Source organism: Asparagus officinalis, chromosome 8 (assembly GCF_001876935.1).
Source record: "Asparagus officinalis chromosome 8, Aspof.V1, whole genome shotgun sequence".
In the NCBI taxonomy this organism is placed as follows: domain Eukaryota; kingdom Viridiplantae; phylum Streptophyta; class Magnoliopsida; order Asparagales; family Asparagaceae; genus Asparagus; species Asparagus officinalis.
This window is the reverse complement of record NC_033801.1, coordinates 14,448,119-14,466,175: the sequence shown is the minus strand read 5'-3', so window position 1 is coordinate 14,466,175 and position 18,057 is coordinate 14,448,119. Positions and strand designations below refer to the sequence as shown.

The 18,057-nt window shown below is 42.1% G+C and overlaps 1 protein-coding gene across 1 annotated transcript in view; it reads right to left on the bottom strand.

Moving 5' to 3' along the window:
- Window positions 745-18,057, bottom strand: part of LOC109822765 (protein LURP-one-related 12-like) — a gene marked incomplete at its 3' end in the record, with an annotated part of 18,446 nt that continues 1,133 nt past the window's right edge. The window contains 2 exon segments of the mRNA XM_020389011.1: window positions 745-749; window positions 14,120-14,124. Of these exon segments, the coding sequence (XP_020244600.1) occupies window positions 745-749; window positions 14,120-14,124 (10 nt within the window).

The following is an 18,057-nucleotide window of genomic DNA, read 5'->3' as shown; positions in this document are numbered from 1 at the left end:
CACTGGCCGCGCAGCGTGATGAACTCTGAGACGCAGAGTTGGGATGTTTTAGGCTGAAAACGCACAATTCGTGCTGTAAACGCACAGTTGGCCTGTTTCAGGCTAAAAACGCACAGTTGAGCCCATAAACGCACAGTTGGCCTGAAAACGCACAGTTGGCCTGTTTAAAGGCTGAAAACGCACAGTTCGTGCTGTTTCGGAGATGAACTCTGCGTTTTAGGCTGAAAACGCAGAGTTGTGCCTGTTTAAAGGCTGAAAACGCACAGTTGTGCTGTTTTAGAGATGAACTCTGCGTTTTAGGCTGAAAACGCAGAGTTGTGCCTGTTTAAAGGCTAAAAACGCACAGTTGTGCTGTTTTAGAGATTAACTCTGCGTTTTGATGTTGAAAACGCAGAGTTAAGCCTGGGCGTTTTGACTCTGTAATGCAGAGGCGAAACTTAGGCGGGCTTGGCGAGCTTCAGGCTAAGTCCAATGTTCTGACGAAGTCCAGTCTTGCAGACGGACTTCAGAACACAACTTGCTACGAAGAACATGTCATAACTTTCAAACCGTACGTCAGAATTGGACGAATTACATATGAAAATCGGCTATCTCGACGAGACGGGGCCATCCGAACCAAGCCGAAGGCTTTGGTTCGCTTCCTCCGTTTTGCCAAATTCCTTACGGTTTGAGAGATATCTGCATTCTAATATGAAGAGACCGTCAATTTGTAGTCTCTTTTGCTAGAGCTTTGCACAGATCGTCCTCTTGTAATCTTCGTCTTGACTCCTTGAAAATATGAGAGTCGTCAGATTGTAACTCCCGATGTTGATTGTGAATGCTGTTGAATTAGGGCCTTCATTAGTTGTTGTGAAGGTCGTCAGATTGTAACCTTCTACGTGAAAGTCCTCAAATTGTAGCCTTCTGGAAGTCGTCAGATTGTAACTTCCATCATCGGTGTTTGATGGGGGATTAACTATCTATTGTGATTTTTAGACAGCCTACAATCATGATGGTCGATGAGAGCAGACAGAATCGAATGATATGTTGTGCCTTGGGCTTATCTTTAAGAAGAGCCAAGTGCTTTGTGCCGACTAAGGAGTCGTTGTGCCTTGAGCTTATCCTGATGAGGAGCTAAGGTCATGATATCTGACTGAGAAGTCGTTGTGCCTTAGGCTTATCCTGATGAGGAGCTAAGGTCTTGATATCCGACTGAAAAGTCATTGTAACTTGGGCTTATCCTGATAAGGAGCCAAGGTCTTTGTTCCCGTGATGGTCGATGGGAACGGACGGAATTGAACCATATGTTGCGCTTTGAAACCTCAGGGTTTGACTAGGTTTTTGATGTTTTCTTCTCTTTTTTTATTGATTGTTGAAATTTGTACATCAAGGAGTGCAACTTATTAACATTTTTCATCCGAATGGTATTGATTCCTTATTTTCCACTCATGTACTCTTATGGTTGCCTCTTGCAAGGAACAAGGCCATCGAGACAGAGCTTCTTGGGTTGTTTCGTGTCGTCTTTGAACAGACCTGTTTTAACAAGGGTGAGTTACCGCTTTATTGGCTATCTTTGTTGCCAAACTACGGAATATCCAAAAATCAGATGTTGCTCTCTCTTTTGAGGGCGGACTGTTTAGCTTTAGACGTCGCTGAGTAGTCGACATATTTGCTATCTCATCGGCTAAGACCTTTCCAAACTTGAGTCTTTGCTGAGGTCTTTGCCGATCGACGGTGGATATGGTGATTTTTCAGCAGATCTTACTTCACCATCGCTGGTTGCCTTGCATGGCCAGTGTCCTGTTGATTGAGCTTTTTGGAGGATGGTGCTCGATAGAAGGAGGCCCAGGAAACTTTTGTGATGGGGGGCTTCTTGTTGGTGAAACCCCAAGCGTCGATGCCTTACTCCCTGGAATTTGACAAAATCATGGATTCCCCTTGGGGACTCCAGAGATAGCAACGACTGGACCATCCTGTGAATGGAGGAGCCTTCTTTTGTAGGGAGAGTGTGAGTCGCATGCTTTGACCACCAGTTATTCCTTCAATTCTGACGGTCCTGAGCATCTGTCGGGGGCTAGGGCTGTTAATCTTCCTGAGAAGACCAGCTAGTGAGCCCTCGAGTTTTTCTGCAATCTCACCTTTGGTGAGGAAGGACTCTCCTTTGAAGGTGGTGATGGTCCGAGGAGCCTGCCACAGGTCTAATCGCTACTCCTTATATGTGTAAACCGTCATTGACGGGAGCTTAAGCGATACTGGATCTGATCATAACTCTCGCTGGAGGCGGGGTTCTGTTTTGCGATCCAACCTCGGCCTCTTGGCTGTCCAAGGGGTGGAGTTTTATCTGTGGCGACGATAGGGAAACTGTGCTTCATTTTTAAGCCAGACAAACACTATAGTGGTGTGTCTTTTCTAGAAAGGCTTTTGGGGTTCCACTTGGCAAATACTCCCCCAAAAAGCTATTAGAGCCTTTGAGGGCTACACCTATGTTGGCTCCTCATAGCCATAATCCTCCTTAGCTTGAATGATGCGATTTTAGGCTTTATTTAGCTTGAATGATGCGATTTCAGTAACATTTTTTAAGACTAGACAAGATCAGACCTCTACTTAGAATTGGGCATGTCTTCTGAGAGAAGAGAGTGGGCCCCATGGTCGGCGCCAAACTATTGATGTGTGATAACACACAGTCGACGGAGGGTTTCTGCCGTAGGATACAGTCCCGATCTCCACACTGACGGCGAAGAGGGAGAGGATGAAAGGTGGGGCCGACTCCTCCTCCGACTTTACACCCGATCCTTGAACTGGAATTCCTGAGCTTTTCTATGCAAACAAGAAGAAAAAACCCGTAAGAGGGCAGGGACCGGTCCCCTGTGGTACCTCCGACGGTCAAGTTAGTTGATGAGCTTGAGTGGGGTTTGAGAGAAGATCCGAGGATCATTGAGGTCCTAGAATTCATTATTCTTATTGAGTTTTTAGTAGAAGGCATGGCTTTTTAGAATTGTTTAGAGTTTAAGAATAAGAAGGTTCAGAAGTCTCCCCTGAGTTAAAAGTTTCATCCTCCTGTTCTTTCTCCCCTTACCTCCTTTTATAGTCCATTGCCTCTAAGATTTGACCTTTGGCTTTAACTATGCACAGGAGGGCGGTTAAGGGGTGAGCAGACAGGTTGTTGAGCCATCCTTTGCTTTATAGATGTCGGCTGGTGACTGGAAGGGAAGTCATTCGAGCTCAGGAGAGGGCGTCTTGGAAATATCCCAGATTCGATAGATGAGACAAAATGGAGGATAGGCCGACTGTTTGGGCCTCCTTCCATTGCCAGGTGACGGCTGACGATTGGAGGGGAAGTCATTCGAGCACAGGAGAGTATCTTAGCGATCTCTGGGAATATCTCAGATTCGATAGATGAGACAGAACGGAGGATAGGCCGACTGTTTGGGCCTCCTTTCCTTGCCAGGTGGCGGCTGACGACTGGAGGGAAAGTCATTCGAGCACATGAGAGTATCTTAGCGATCTCTGGGAAGTGACATGCAGGTAGAATGAGCTGTTTCCGCACGAGGTTTGTCATAGTTGCGATCTTGAGAGGATCGCTCAATAAATTGTGGTGTTGATTGATGTATCTCTGAAGGTAGCTTAGCTGGATCTTATCCCCTTAGTAAGGACGGGTCAATTTGTCAGTCGCCCATATGATTTGTCGACCAGTTAGTCGAGTGAGCTTCTGGTCGAGTGAACTGCCGAGAAGGTGATTGAGCCGACTATTTGGGAAGTCGTCTCGACTTATAAGGGGTCGACTAATCCCACACTTCGTGTCGGTATAAGAGGACTCATTTCCTCGGCGGGTCAATAGACTTGCCCTTGGCTGGGCCTTTGGGCCACTAAGTTGGTTTGGACTATATGAAGGCAATCTTTCGACATATTTATCTTTAAATGGTAAATTACCATAACAACACTGTTATTTAATAATCACGTACTCCTAAATAAAACTGTTTAATAACACAATAATAAGTTAATTTAAATAACTAGTAAATGAATGTTAATACTAGTATAGCTACTAATAATAGTATAACTTAAACTTGTAATAATAGCGGAACAAACTAACTTATAAACTATTTATACATACTTTATTAAATAATATAACGTTAAATACAAAAACAAATGCGTTCACGTGCAATACAACTGCATTATACTAGTTATATCATTATTTAAATATGTTTTCCCCTAGAAACCATCTTACAAAAACCATCTTTCAATGTCAATTTATATATAAACCACCTTTAAAGTGAGCTTGTGTCGCAATCAGCCACCTCCCAATCAATTTTGTGACCGAAAACTCAAAAAATACCTCAAAACACTCACATTCAAGATATGTGACTTATTTTAATGCTTGGTCGAGTCAAGATGCAAGTCACGCATGATGGATGAACAAGAATTTTTTTAAGATTAATTTTGGTTTTTTAGTGAAAATGTAACTGTGAGGTGGTTGACCAACAGTAATTCAATTTAAAGATGTTTCATGAATAAATTAACATTACAATATGATTTTTTGTATAATACACGTGATTTTCAAGTGATATTACTATATCTCCATGATTTGACACTGCAACTGCAATGCATGCCAATCAACGCACCTAGTAGCAACTGAAATTCAAGTTACGTTGACACCATTTTCGTTATACTTTGCATCATCACCGCCTAGGCGCCTACGGCAAGTTTTCTCCTGTTCCATAGAAAATAGGATGGGATTCATCCTCGTTGTCCATATTCACAAGTCGGTACCTCAAAATCTTGTGAAATTAGTCCCCAGACTCCCCACTCATATAATGGCAAGCAAGTCAACCTACTGAGGGAAGCTTTCACCTAGCGCGTCTCTGAAAAGTATTTTCTTGCTATCATTAATTTTGTATGTCTTTTAGCTTCAATGTGAACGTGAACAGTGCGAGACAGGTAACAGTGTCTCGGCACTGTTCACTGAGACAGTCAACAGTGTCTCAGCACTGTTTACCCGAGAGCGGTTTGGGCTTTTTCCTACGGTTTTGGGTTCTATTTTCTTGGTATAAATAGGAAATCGTTCCTAGGGTTTTCTAAGGGGTTTTGGCTGCTATTTTGAGAAAAAAAACAAAGAGTTTTTCAGATCTAAAAGGTGGGATCTTGATGATAGAAAAAGAGAAAGCTTGGATAGATTTTACAAGAGAGAAGTCAATTTCTTTTGGGTAAAAAATCATAGTTTCATCTTTGGGACGAGCTTGTGTGTTGTACAAGTCGTCGGTGTTCTCCTCATAGTGAAATCTCCCTTCACCCCTCCCATGGACGTAGGCAAGTTTGCCGAACCACGTAAATCTCATGTCTTTATTGTTTTTTTCTTCTGGGTATTGGTTATTGCTTGTTGGTTTCCTCGATATTCAGACCTAGATCTGATATTGGGAAGAGTATATATCTCACTTTGTTGAGATATATTACTTCTGTTCTTGTTTCCTTTGTGAAACGGGAATATAGAGGTTGACTTGAGCTTTTGTGAAAACAAAAGCCATAGCTTTCTCTCGGGTGATATCGCTTTCGTGGCGTGAGAGCGTGACTTTGCACCTAACAGTTGGTATCAGAGTCCCTTAATCAGATTGGTGGTGGTAAAGCTCCCGATTTGAGGTGGTGTTTTGGGTATTGTGTGGTGCACACAAGGTATTTGCTAGATTTCTTGAGAGAAGCGGTTTACTAAAACAAGCAGAGAATAGCGTCTACAAGTAAAACAGTTTAAGTGGGAAAGTATGAGATCGAAAAATTCAATGGGAAGAATGATTTTTCCTATTGGAGGATGCAGATGGAAAAACTCACTGATTTTGCAGAAATTGCACAAGGCTTTGGTAGGAAAAGAGAAGAAGCACAAAGATATGTCAGATGAGAATTGGGAAGAGTTAGATGTCAAAGTACGATCGTCGATTATCCTATGCCTTGATAGAGATGTAGCTTTCTTGGTGGACGGAGAGGAAACGGATGCGGGTGTATGGTCAAAGTTAGAGAGTACCTTCATGACGAAGAGTCTAACTAATCAGGTCTACTTAAAGTCCAAATTGTATACATGCAAGATGGAGTAAGGCTCATCAATCCGGGAGTACATCAACAAGTTTGATAGGATCATATAGGATTTGAAGGACATTGATGTGATAGTAGAAGACGAGGATCAAGCGCTTCTACTACTTCTTTCTTTACCGAAGTCCTATGAAAATCTGGTTCAAACACGGATACTTGTGGGTGACAATTTGAAGATGAATGAGACTAGAACGACACTTCTGGCAAATGATCTTCGGAAAATTACAGCTAGTGACATGGCCACTAGTGGTAACAAGGAGCAAGCTCAGGGACTATTTACCAGAGGAAGGGGCAATGAGCGAGGAAAAGGCAATGGAGGAATGTCTAGATAAAAAATCAAGACCTCTTACTAGAAGACCGTGTTTCAAATATGGTGATCTAGGTCATTTCAAGATTGATTGTCCTAAAAGAGAGTAGATGGAAAGAAGAACAACAACAAGACTGAGAGGAGAAAAGGCAAGAAAGATGCGAGCTACGTTTCAGAGGAAAGGAGCGAGAAGGAATGTTATGTCGTCACGGGTGGTGATGATATCTCCGAAAAGTGGATTCTTGATTCGGGTTGCTCTTACCATATGTGCCAAAATAGGAAGTTGTTTACTATCTACAGAAGCATTGATGATGGAACCGTACTGATGGGGAACAATCATGCTTGTAAAACAGTGGAGCTAGGTGATATCAAAATTAAGATGCATGATAGAGTGGTCAGAACCCTGACGGATGTAAGGCACGTTCCCGACTTACGGAAGAATATTATCTCAGTTGGTGCTTTGGGCTCCGGTGGCTACAAGTTTGTTACAGAGAACGGAGTGAAGAATGTTGTTCAAGGTTCCCTAGTAGTGATGAAGGGTGTTCATCAGAGTAATCTATATACTCTCTCAGGTATGACAGTGATAGAGAATGTAGCAGTTAGAACTGATGAAAGTGGTGGAGATCCATGTGTGCACACACGGTTATGGTATAGGCGGCTTGAGCACATGTCAGAGAAGGGTCTAGATTTGCTTGGTAAAGAGGGTTTGCTAAAGAATTTGAATAAACCTTGCATGGATTTTTGCGATAATTGTGTGTACGAGAAGACGCACAGGGTCCAGTTTTTGAGAAGCAAATATAAGAGCAGAGGTATATTAGATTATGTGCACACAGATGTGTGGGGTCCGACTCAGACTACTTCCAAGGGTGGTTCCAGATATTTTATCTCGTTCATAGATGATTATTCTAAGTATGTTTGGATTTATTTTCTGAAGCATAAGAATGAGGTATTCGAGATATTCAAGAAGTGGAAGGCAATTGTTGAAAACAGGACATGGAAGAAATTGAAGACATTAAAATCTGACAACGGTACATAGTATACAAATGATGCTTGTAAAGAGTTCTGTGATCAGGAGGGCATTGCTAGACACTTATACCACAGCAGAATGGAGTCGCAGAAAGGCTGAACCGAACATTGCGGGAGAAAGTAATAAATATGCGATCATATACTGGATTGGGCAAAAAATAATGGGCAGAATCGGTGGCTACAGCTTGTTACATTGTGAACCGTTCTCCACATTGGATGTTGGATAATGATACACCTTATAGGGTATGGTCAGGGGAGTATGCAGATTATGATAGGCTCGGGATTTTCGGGTGTACAGCCTATTATCACGTCAACGAGGGAAAGCTTGACGCGAGGGCCAAGAATGTAATATTTTTGGGGTATGCAAAGGGTGTAAAAGGCTATCGTATTTGGTGTATAGAAGATTCGAAGTTCGTGATCAACAGGGATGTTACCTTTGATGAGAAATACATGATTGCTAGGACGCCCAAGGTTAATGGTGTTAGGATTGTTAGGACTTCAAAGTCTCAGGTGATTGAAATAGAACCTAAGGACCAACCAGGTTCTAGTCATGTTCAAGAGGAGGATCATAAAGATGATGAGCTTGAACAAGAGGAGGTTCAGCAAGAAAATACACAAGCACTACAATAATAACAGCTCGAGGATAGTTTGGCTTTCACTAGGCCAAGACGAGCATACAAGCAGGTACTGAAGCTGGGGTCTGATCAACCCCTGCAGCACTATGGACATGTTAATTTGGTTGAATACGCACTCTTGGTGGAGGATGATGAGCCGATCACCTTCAAGGAAGCTATTCGGGATAGAGATAGTGAGAGTTGGTTGGCTGCGATGAAGGAGGAGATGGAATCTCTCCGGAAGAACAAAACATGGGAGGTGGACCCATTGCCCGTAAGAAGAAAAGTTGTTAGCTGTAAGTGGGTGTATAAGAAAAAGAAGGATCCTTCAGAGCTTGGTGAAACAAGATACAAGGCTAGGCTAGTGGCTAAGGGATTTGCACAAAGAGAGGATATTGATTACAATGAGATCTTTTCTTCGGTGGTGAAACACACTTCTATTCGGGTGCTATTGAGTATTGTTGCTCATAATGATATTGAGCAGGAACAACTCGATGTTAAAATGGCCTTCTTGCACGGAGACTTGGATGAAGAGATCTATATGCATCAACCTGAGGGCTACAGGGTTGAGGACAAGGAGAATCATGTGTGTTGCTTGAGGAAGTCACTCTATGGATTAAAGCAATCTCCTTGGCAGTGGTACAAGCAATTCGACTCCTTCATGCTGAAGCATGGATTTTCCCGAAGCGCTTATGATTGTTGTGTTTACATTCGAAAGCTTCGTGGAGATGATTATATCTATCTCCTTTTGTATGTGGATGGCATGCTTATTGCTTCGAAGAGCAGTGTAAAGATAGAAAGGCTAAAATCTTAACTTGGTAAAGAGTTCGGGATGAAGGACATGAGTTCTGCAAGGAAAATACTGGGTATGGAGATTAGGAGAGAGCGGGCGAATCAGCGATTGTTCTTGAGTCAGAAGGGCTACATAGAGAGGGTGATCTCAAGTTTCGGGATGCAAAGTGCCAAGTCGGTGGTGACTCCATTGACTCCATACTTCAGGCTCTTAGGTAAACAATCTCCCACTATAACGGAAGAAAAGGCACACATGGAGCATGTATCTTATGCTAGTGCAGTTGGCAGTTTAATATATGCAGTGGTGTGTACACTGTACGCGTCAAAAAATGCTGAGAGATATCCAAACACAGCTCAAAAGGAAGTCATCCAAAAAATTAAAGAAAAGACAGTCTTTACTGTCTCGCCGTACGAGACAGTGTTTGCTGTCTCTCCGTGCGAGACAATGTTTGCTGTCTCGCCGTGCGAGACAGTGTTTGCTGTCTCTCCCACACGCGAGACAGACTTTACTGTCTCTCCGCGCGAGACAGTCTTTACTGTCTCTCCGCGCGAGACAGTGTTTACTGTCTCTCCGTGTGAGACAGTCTTTACTGTCTCTCCGCGCGAGACAGCGTTTGCTGTCTCTCCGCGCGAGACAGCGTTTGCTGTCTCTCCGCGCGAGACAGCGTTTGCTGTCTCTCCGCGCGAGACAGCGTTTGCTGTCTCTCCGCGCGAGACAGCGTTTGCTGTCTCTCCGTGCGAGACAGTTTTGAAATGGTCAGAAACCACCTTGAACAACTGCCACACACGTCCATTAACTGTCAAAGAACATGGGGAACGTTGTGGGCGAGAATCACGTTGACAACTGCCAAAATAACGGAGTTTTAAAACGTGGGAAGGCAGTTACAACAAAAACGGCCAGACGGTTACTGTTCACGAGACAGTATTTACTGTCTCGCAGGGAGAGACAGTCTTTACTGTCTCGGAATTACTGTTCACGAGACAGTATTTACTGTCTCGCGGGGAGAGACAGTCTTTACTGTCTCGGAAATACTGTTCATCCTGGAGACAGTTTTGAAATGGTCAGAAACCACCTTGAACAACTGCCACACACGTCCATTAACTGTCAAAGAACATGGGGAACGTTGTGGGCGAGAATCACGTTGACAACTGCCAAAATAACGGAGTTTTAAAACGTGGGAAGGCAGTTACAACAAAAACGGCCAGACGGTTACTGTTCACGAGACAGTATTTACTGTCTCGCGGGGAGAGACAGTCTTTACTGTCTCGGAAATACTGTTCATCCTGGAGGCTATAAATACCCCCTGAGATCGATTTTTTTGAGGGGGCTGATCATTTGGAGCACTTCAGAGCAGACAGAGCAGAGTTCTTGAGCTTCCGGCAATCCCTTGATATTCAGGCTTTGACTTGATTTCAAGAAGAACGACTATCTTACCTTGATAAGATATCGTTTCAAGTTCTCACTTCGATAAACGAAGTCAGAATCATAAACCCCTCACGATTCAATCAGAATCTGTGATTTGGTGGTCCACGGGCTAACGCACCCCCGGCACAGGCAAAGATCCCACGCAAGCAGTGATCCAAACAATGATCCTGCGTTTGTTCCTCAAGAGTTGTAATTTTTATTTTGTTGTGTAAAGGAAGTCTTATAAAAAGGCTATCTCTTTTTGAATTTATTGTAATCGACCGAAGATATAATGAATTCCATGACAAAACCAACTTTTGACGCAAACAAACTGGCGACCACAGTGGGAGCCAACGGTCTCGCTGCCGAGACCGTCGTGTCGCAACCAATCATCAAGATCCCGGTTGAATCAACGGTCGAGTACGAATTCGACCAAACAAAGTTTGAGGAGTATTTGTTATCCTCATCCTCAAAGTCTTCCTCGCCTCCTAATAGATACTTTGCCATCTAGTTGTATACATCAGAGGTTCTCTGTAACTCAGCAGAGACTCGGAAGAAATCTGGGCAACTTCTAAATGGTTTGGGGAGTCCTAGACCCTTCTGAATGAGCTAGGTGTGATTGTGATTGGTATATCTACAACAATGACAGAGGTTGAGTCCTCTCTAGATCTATCTCAAGTAGCGTAAAATTATCAGACAAGTGTAGAGTTAGCCAATTTGGGTTTATAAGTCATCATAGAATTGATCTCTGCTGACAGAGGTTGAGTCCTCTCTAGATCTATCTCAAGTAGCGTAAAATTATCAGACAAGTGTAGAGTTAGCCAATTTGGGTTTATAAGTCATCATAGAATTGATCTCTGCTGACAGAGGTTGAGTCCTCTCTAGATCTATCTCAAGTAGCGTAAAATTCTCAGACAAGTGTAGAGTTAGCCAATTTGGGTTTATGAGTCATCATAGAATTGATCTCTGTTGTTGTGGATACCTCAGTAATGGGTCGGAATTCAAAACATTTATCTATATTGAATCCTCTCTCAAAATGGATCGATAGATTGCTAAAAGATAGAGAGAACTCTACAGTTCGTTGATGCTTTCTAGAAGCCATTATCTTAAATTACAAGCAAATATGTTAATTTAGGCAATTAGGGTTACAAATGTCCAAAAATTTCTAAGTTTTAGGGTCTAAATGTAATTTTTTAAGTTTTCTAGCTACTAATCGGTTGGCCAACCGATTGATTCGTTGCTGAGGCGAACCGATCAGCTGATTTTCCACAAAGTTATTGTAAAAAGTGTTGGACCCTAGAGGGGGGGTGATTAGGGTCAAAAGGCTCTAATATGCAGATTAAAAACACACAACAATCAATTCACAGTGAATAGATGCAAACAAGGTAAATAAGAGAGGGTTAGGAATCGTTATCCTTGACGCGCGATGTGTTAACGAGGTTCGGCCCTCTGGCCTACGTCCCCGCTCCCCACTCTCGAGGAGAAATCCACTACACAGCCGGTTTGGAAGCCGGAACTTCGTCTACACAGCGATCCCACACGATCTCTCTCACTACACAGTTTGATCTCAACAGATCACTCCCTCACAGTAGATCTTACTCAAGATCTCAACTACACAGCACAAGATAACAGATGTAGAACTCTCTCTTACAAAGCTCCTATGGCAAAGAGAACAAATTTCTGAAGCTGGGAGGTGAGCTCACACAAAACCACAGAGAAGAAAGCAGGACTGATTTGAAAATTTTCTCAGCAGAAACAGAAAACACTCTCTCTGGTTTTTCAAACGTTTGGCTCAAGGAAGAAGAAGAAGAAGAAGCAGCTGTAGGGTTTTTATAGAATAGATTAAAACAATTTTAAAACCAAACCCAATCTTCCTATTTAGGAAGATAATCCCCTTTACAGAGTCTTAGCTCAGACTGAGCCAAGCACAAAAGAGTGAAAGCACGACAATCGAAAATAAAAATGACCGTTTTAAAAAAATCTCGTGTTGACTGAAGGGAAAAAAGCGGTCGGCCGAAATATCGTTCGGTCGACCGAAAATCACGTCGGTCGACCGACCGAAAATTTCGGTCGACCGTGAGCTGCTTCAGAAAAATAAGAAAACCAGCAGAAACACTGTCGGTCGACCGGATCGGTCGACCGATATAAAAATCGAGAATTCGGTCGACCGGCCCGGTCGACCGACGACCTCTCTGGAAACCAGTAAGAAAAGATGATATGTGCGGTCGACCGATCCGGTCGACCGCTTTCTGACATATGCTGGAAAACATGTTTTTGACCAAGTTAAAATATTTGTAAAATATTTATTTGACCTCTGAAAAATCTGAAACTTTGTAAAATGTTTTTGATACTAAAAACAAACTGTTTGAAGAAAGAATTTTGCAGATAGGTTCTCGTATTTGTGAAAAATAAGGTTTTGTGAAAACGGCTTAAAAGTTTAAGAAAGAAAACATGTGTGTAAGTCCCAATAGCTTCATGTAAACATAGTGACTCTTTGCCTACAATCTAGCACTAGAGAGAAACATAAAGGAAAGCTAATATCCTCATATTTAAAGCAATACTTGAGCTTTGATTAGCTTGAATCGGATGAAGCTTTTATATGAGTTTGTCGTTCTTGAATTAACGTTGCTTCATCTCTTGGCCTCCTCCTCCTTTGGATATTATCTTTGTAGCATATATTCCATCCATCCTCCATTTATGGCACTAACGAGCTTGATAAATAGATTTACTACAATTTCACTCAATAAGCCATTAGTACCAATAATGGTGGTTGTAAGAACATCATCAAAACATAAGGGCTAACAATCTCCCCCTTTTTGATGATGACAACCAACCATTTTAAGAGCAAAAATAAAATAACTTATAGATAGATGCTCCCCCTATCTATGAGCTCCCCCTAAGGATGTGCAACAAAAGAGGAGAGGTTTCTCCCCCTTTGGCAACATCAAAAAAAATGGGGTAAAAAGAAATATAAACGACAACTAAACAAGCACACAATGTAGAACGCTCACATAGTGCATAGGCCCAAACCATTTCTTATGCGACAAAAATCATCCTCTCCAAGAGGCTTAGTGAATATATCCGCTAGTTGAGATTTTGTGTCAACAAATACTAGGGATACATTTAGTTTCTCTACATGATCGCGTAGGAAATGATGGCGTACATCAATATGTTTGGTTCTAGAATGCAAAACCGAATTTTTTGAAATATTTATGGCACTTGTGTTATCACAAAAGATTTTAATATTTTGGAAATGCAAATCATAGTCAACTAGACTTTGTTTCATCCATAAAACTTGAGCACAACATAAGCCGGCGGCAATGTATTCCGCTTCCGTAGTGGACAATGCAACACAATTTTGTTTCTTGGAAGCCCAAGAAACAAGTGAATTTCCTAAGAATTGGCATGTTCCACTAGTACTCTTGCGATCTACTTTACACCCGGCAAAGTCGGCATCACAAAAACCATATAAATCAAAAGAAGTGCTTCTGGGATAAAACAAGCCAAGATTAAAAGTACCATTAACATATTTAATGATTCTTTTAACGGCAATTAAATGAGATGCTTTAGGAGATGCTTGAAAACGTGCACATGCACACACACTAAACATAATATCGGGTCTACTAGCAGTAAGATAAAGAAGACTACCTATCATACCTCGGTATAATTTTTGGTCCACGTCTTCACCACTTTCATCCGCATCAAGCTTAACACTAGTGCTCATGGGAGTAGGCGCATGCTTGGAATTCTCCAACTTGAATTTCTTCACCAATTCCTTTGCATACTTGCTTTGTGAAATGAAAATCCCATCCTTAGTTTGCTTGACTTGGAGCCCGAGAAAGAATGTAAGCTCTCCCATCATACTCATCTCAAAGTGATCCTGCATAACTTTAGAAAATTCCTTGCACAAGGATTCATTAGTAGCACCGAAAATAATGTCATCCACATATATTTGAACTAAAATGAAATCATTTTTTCTTTTTCTTACAAAAAGAGTGTTATCAATTGTTCCTTTTGAAAAACCATTTTCAACAAGAAAACTAGAGAGGCGAGCATACCAAGCTCTAGGAGCTTGTTTCAACCCATATAAAGCTTTGTGTACCCGGTAAACATGGTTTGGAAAATCATGATCAATAAAACCGGGGGGTTGCTCAACATACACTTCCTCTTCTATAAAACCATTTAAGAAGGCACTTTTAACATCCATTTGAAAGAGTTTAAAATTTTTGAAACTAGCAAATGCCAAAAACATCCTAATAGATTCCAACCTTGCAACCGGTGCAAAGGTTTCATCATAGTCTATGCCCTCCTCTTGATTGTATCCTTGGGCAACCAAACGAGCTTTATTCCTAGTAACAATGCCATGTTCATCAAGTTTGTTTCTAAAAACCCATTTTGTACCAATAACACTAGCATTATTTGGTCTAGGAACTAACTTCCAAACTTCATTTCTTTGAAAATTGTTTAATTCTTCATGCATAGCTAAAACCCAAAATTCATCATTTAAAGCATCATTAATTCTTTTAGGTTCTATGTGAAAAAAATGCTAATAGATATCCAAATACAGCTCAAGAGGAGATCATCAAAAAATCAAAGAAAAAAAGACAGTCTTTACTGTCTCTCCGCGCGAGACAGTGTTTACTGTCTCTCCGTGTGAGACAGTCTTTACTGTCTCTCCGTGCGAGACAGCGTTTGCTGTCTCTCCGCGCGAGACAGCGTTTGCTGTCTCTCCGCGCGAGACAGCGTTTGCTGTCTCTCCGCGCGAGACAGCGTTTGCTGTCTCTCCGCGCGAGACAGCGTTTGCTGTCTCTCCGCGCGAGACAGCGTTTGCTGTCTCTCCGCGCGAGACAGCGTTTGCTGTCTCTCCGCGCGAGACAGCGTTTGCTGTCTCTCCGCGCGAGACAGCGTTTGCTGTCTCTCCGCGCGAGACAGCGTTTGCTGTCTCTCCGTGCGAGACAGTTTTGAAATGGTCAGAAACCACCTTGAACAACTGCCACACACGTCCATTAACTGTCAAAGAACATGGGGAACGTTGTGGGCGAGAATCACGTTGACAACTGCCAAAATAACGGAGTTTTAAAACGTGGGAAGGCAGTTACAACAAAAACGGCCAGACGGTTACTGTTCACGAGACAGTATTTACTGTCTCCCCGGGAGTTTTTGAGAGGGGCTGATCATTTTGAGCACTTCAGAGCAGAGAAAGAGCAGAGTTCTTGAGTTTCTGGCAACTCCTTGATATTCAGGCTTTGACTTGATTTCAAGAAGAACGACTATCTTACCTTGATAAGATATCGTTTCAAGTTCTCACTTCGATAAACGAAGTCAGAATCATAAACCCCTCACGATTCAATCAGAATCTGTGATTTGGTGGTCCACGGGCTAACGCACCCCCGGCACAGGCAAAGATCCCACGCAAGCAGCGATCCAAACAACGATCCTGCGTTTGTTTCTCAAGAGTTGTAATTTTTATTTTGTTGTGTAAAATAGGTCTTATAAAAAGGCTATCTCTTTTTTTTGAATTTATTGTAATCGACCGAAGATATAATGAATTCCATGACAAAACCAACTTTTGACTCAAACATACACATCCAGATATTTCACAGGCGGTCAGTGTCATCTGTAGGTTCATGATGAATTCGGGAAAGACGCATTGGGAAGCAGTGAAATGGGTCTTGAGATACATGAAGGATATCGCTGATACGGGCCTGTGCTTTGATGGAGATACATGTCAGATTGATAGGTTTGTGGACTCAGATTATGCAGGAGATCTAGACAGACATCGATCTACTACTAGTTATGTGTTCAGAATACATGGTGCTCCAGTTAGTTGGCGATCGATGTTACAAGCTACAGTGATACTTTCTACTATAGAGGCCGAGTACATGGCCATGACGGAAGGAGTGAAGGAAGCATTATGGTTGTGGGGTCTGCTAGACGATTTGGGGATTGAACAGGAGAGCGTGAACTTGTGGTGCGATAGTCAGAGTGCGATTCATTTGGCGAAGAATCAAGTTCATCATGCTCGTACCAAGCATATCGACGTTAGATATTATTTTGTGCGGGATGTCATAGAGGAAGGTGATATTTCTCTCATGAAGGTGCACACGAATGAGAATCCAACAGACATGTTGACCAAGGTGGTGATAGGTAGTAAGTTTCAGCAATACCTGGACTTGTTTCATATCAACCCGTGTTGATCTGCCCAAGAGAGCATGGCTTTTCGGGGCGGTGATGGGGTGATGTGGAGATTACATGGAGAATTTCATAACTACGATTAGCTTGATCCCGGTCAGAGGGTACGTAGGCAACCATTGTATAATGGTGTAGCTAGTTTGGCCTGGTTTTGGCGTTTTTTTCAGATCTCTCTTGTGATGTTCACGGTGTTTCTTCTGGTGTTCGTCGAACATTTCGCAGTGTTTCTTCTGGTGTTCGTCGAACATTTGAGGTTTATCAAATAATGTACGAGGTGGAGAATTGTGAATGTGAACAATGCGAGACAGTGAACAGTGTCTCGACACTGTTCACCCGAGATAGTGAACAATGTCTCGATATTGTTCATCCGAGAGCGGCTTGGCTATTTTTCTGTGGTTTTGGGCCCTATTTTCTTGGTATAAATAATAACTCGTTCCTAGGGTTTTCTAAGGGGTTTTTGCAGTTGTTTTGAGAGAAAAAATAGAGAGTTTTTCAGACCTAAAAGGTGAGATTTTGAGGAGAGAAAAAGAGAGGGCTTGGAGAGATTTTACAAGAGAGAGGTCAATTTCTTTTTGATAAAAAAATCATAGCTTCATCTTTGGGACGAGCTTGTGTGTTGTACAAGTCGTCAGTGTTCTCCTCATAGTGGAATCTCCCTTCAGCCCTCCCGTGGACGTAGGCAAGTTTGCCGAACAACGTAAATCTCATGTCTTTACTGTTTTTTCTTCTTCTGGGTGTTAGCTATTGCTTGTTGGTTTCCTCGATATTCAGACCTAGATATGATATTGGGAAGAGAGTATATCTCACTTTGTTGAGATACATTACTTGTGTTCTTGTTTCATTTGTAAAACGGAAATATAGAGGTTGACTTGAGTTTTTGTGAAAACAAAAACCAGAGCTTTCTCTCGGGTAATATTACTTCCACGACGTGAAGGCGTGACTCTGCGCCCAACACTCAAGCACGCTATTTACCCTTCAAAGTTCCCACCCTATAAAACGTTTGTCGGCCCAAAATATCATCAAACGACCGACAAACCCAGCCACAACTGTCCCCTGTTTATTTGATTTGTGGCTAGTACTTGGTAGGTATCTAACTCATGAATGGTTCTATATTTTTGACCCGATCGTAGTCATTTTCCATCTCACAAATTGTCTCCATGCCCTCACAAATTAGCCTTCAAAATTAAGTGGGTCACATAATCAGTAGTCGGCGACTTTTAAAAATCTCAAACGCGTGTCATAAATAAATATAGATTTTTTGTCCCCCTCGCCTCCAATTCTGTGGTGCTCTCAATATTGTAACATCAATCAATTTTCTTTTTTCCTATCGGAATCGTGCTTCCATACAAGACGGAGGCAATTTATTAAAAAAAAAATCCTACAAATTTTTGTACTTGAAAGCTACTAGTTTCATTTCTCTACCTTAAATAAATATTAGATTGGATCCCCATCTCTGATAATATTCTCATCACAAGAAAGCAAAACGTGACACCAGTTAACAAGGAAGCAAGTGGTGCAGGTGAGCTAAGCAACCAAAGCATCTCCCAACACACGGCGCGCACTTAACTGCCATTAATTGATTAATTAATTAGTAGTAACACGAACACTGACGGTTCATTAACTGACGATCAAGAGCGCGTATGATAACTTCTACGGCCGTCGTCATCAAA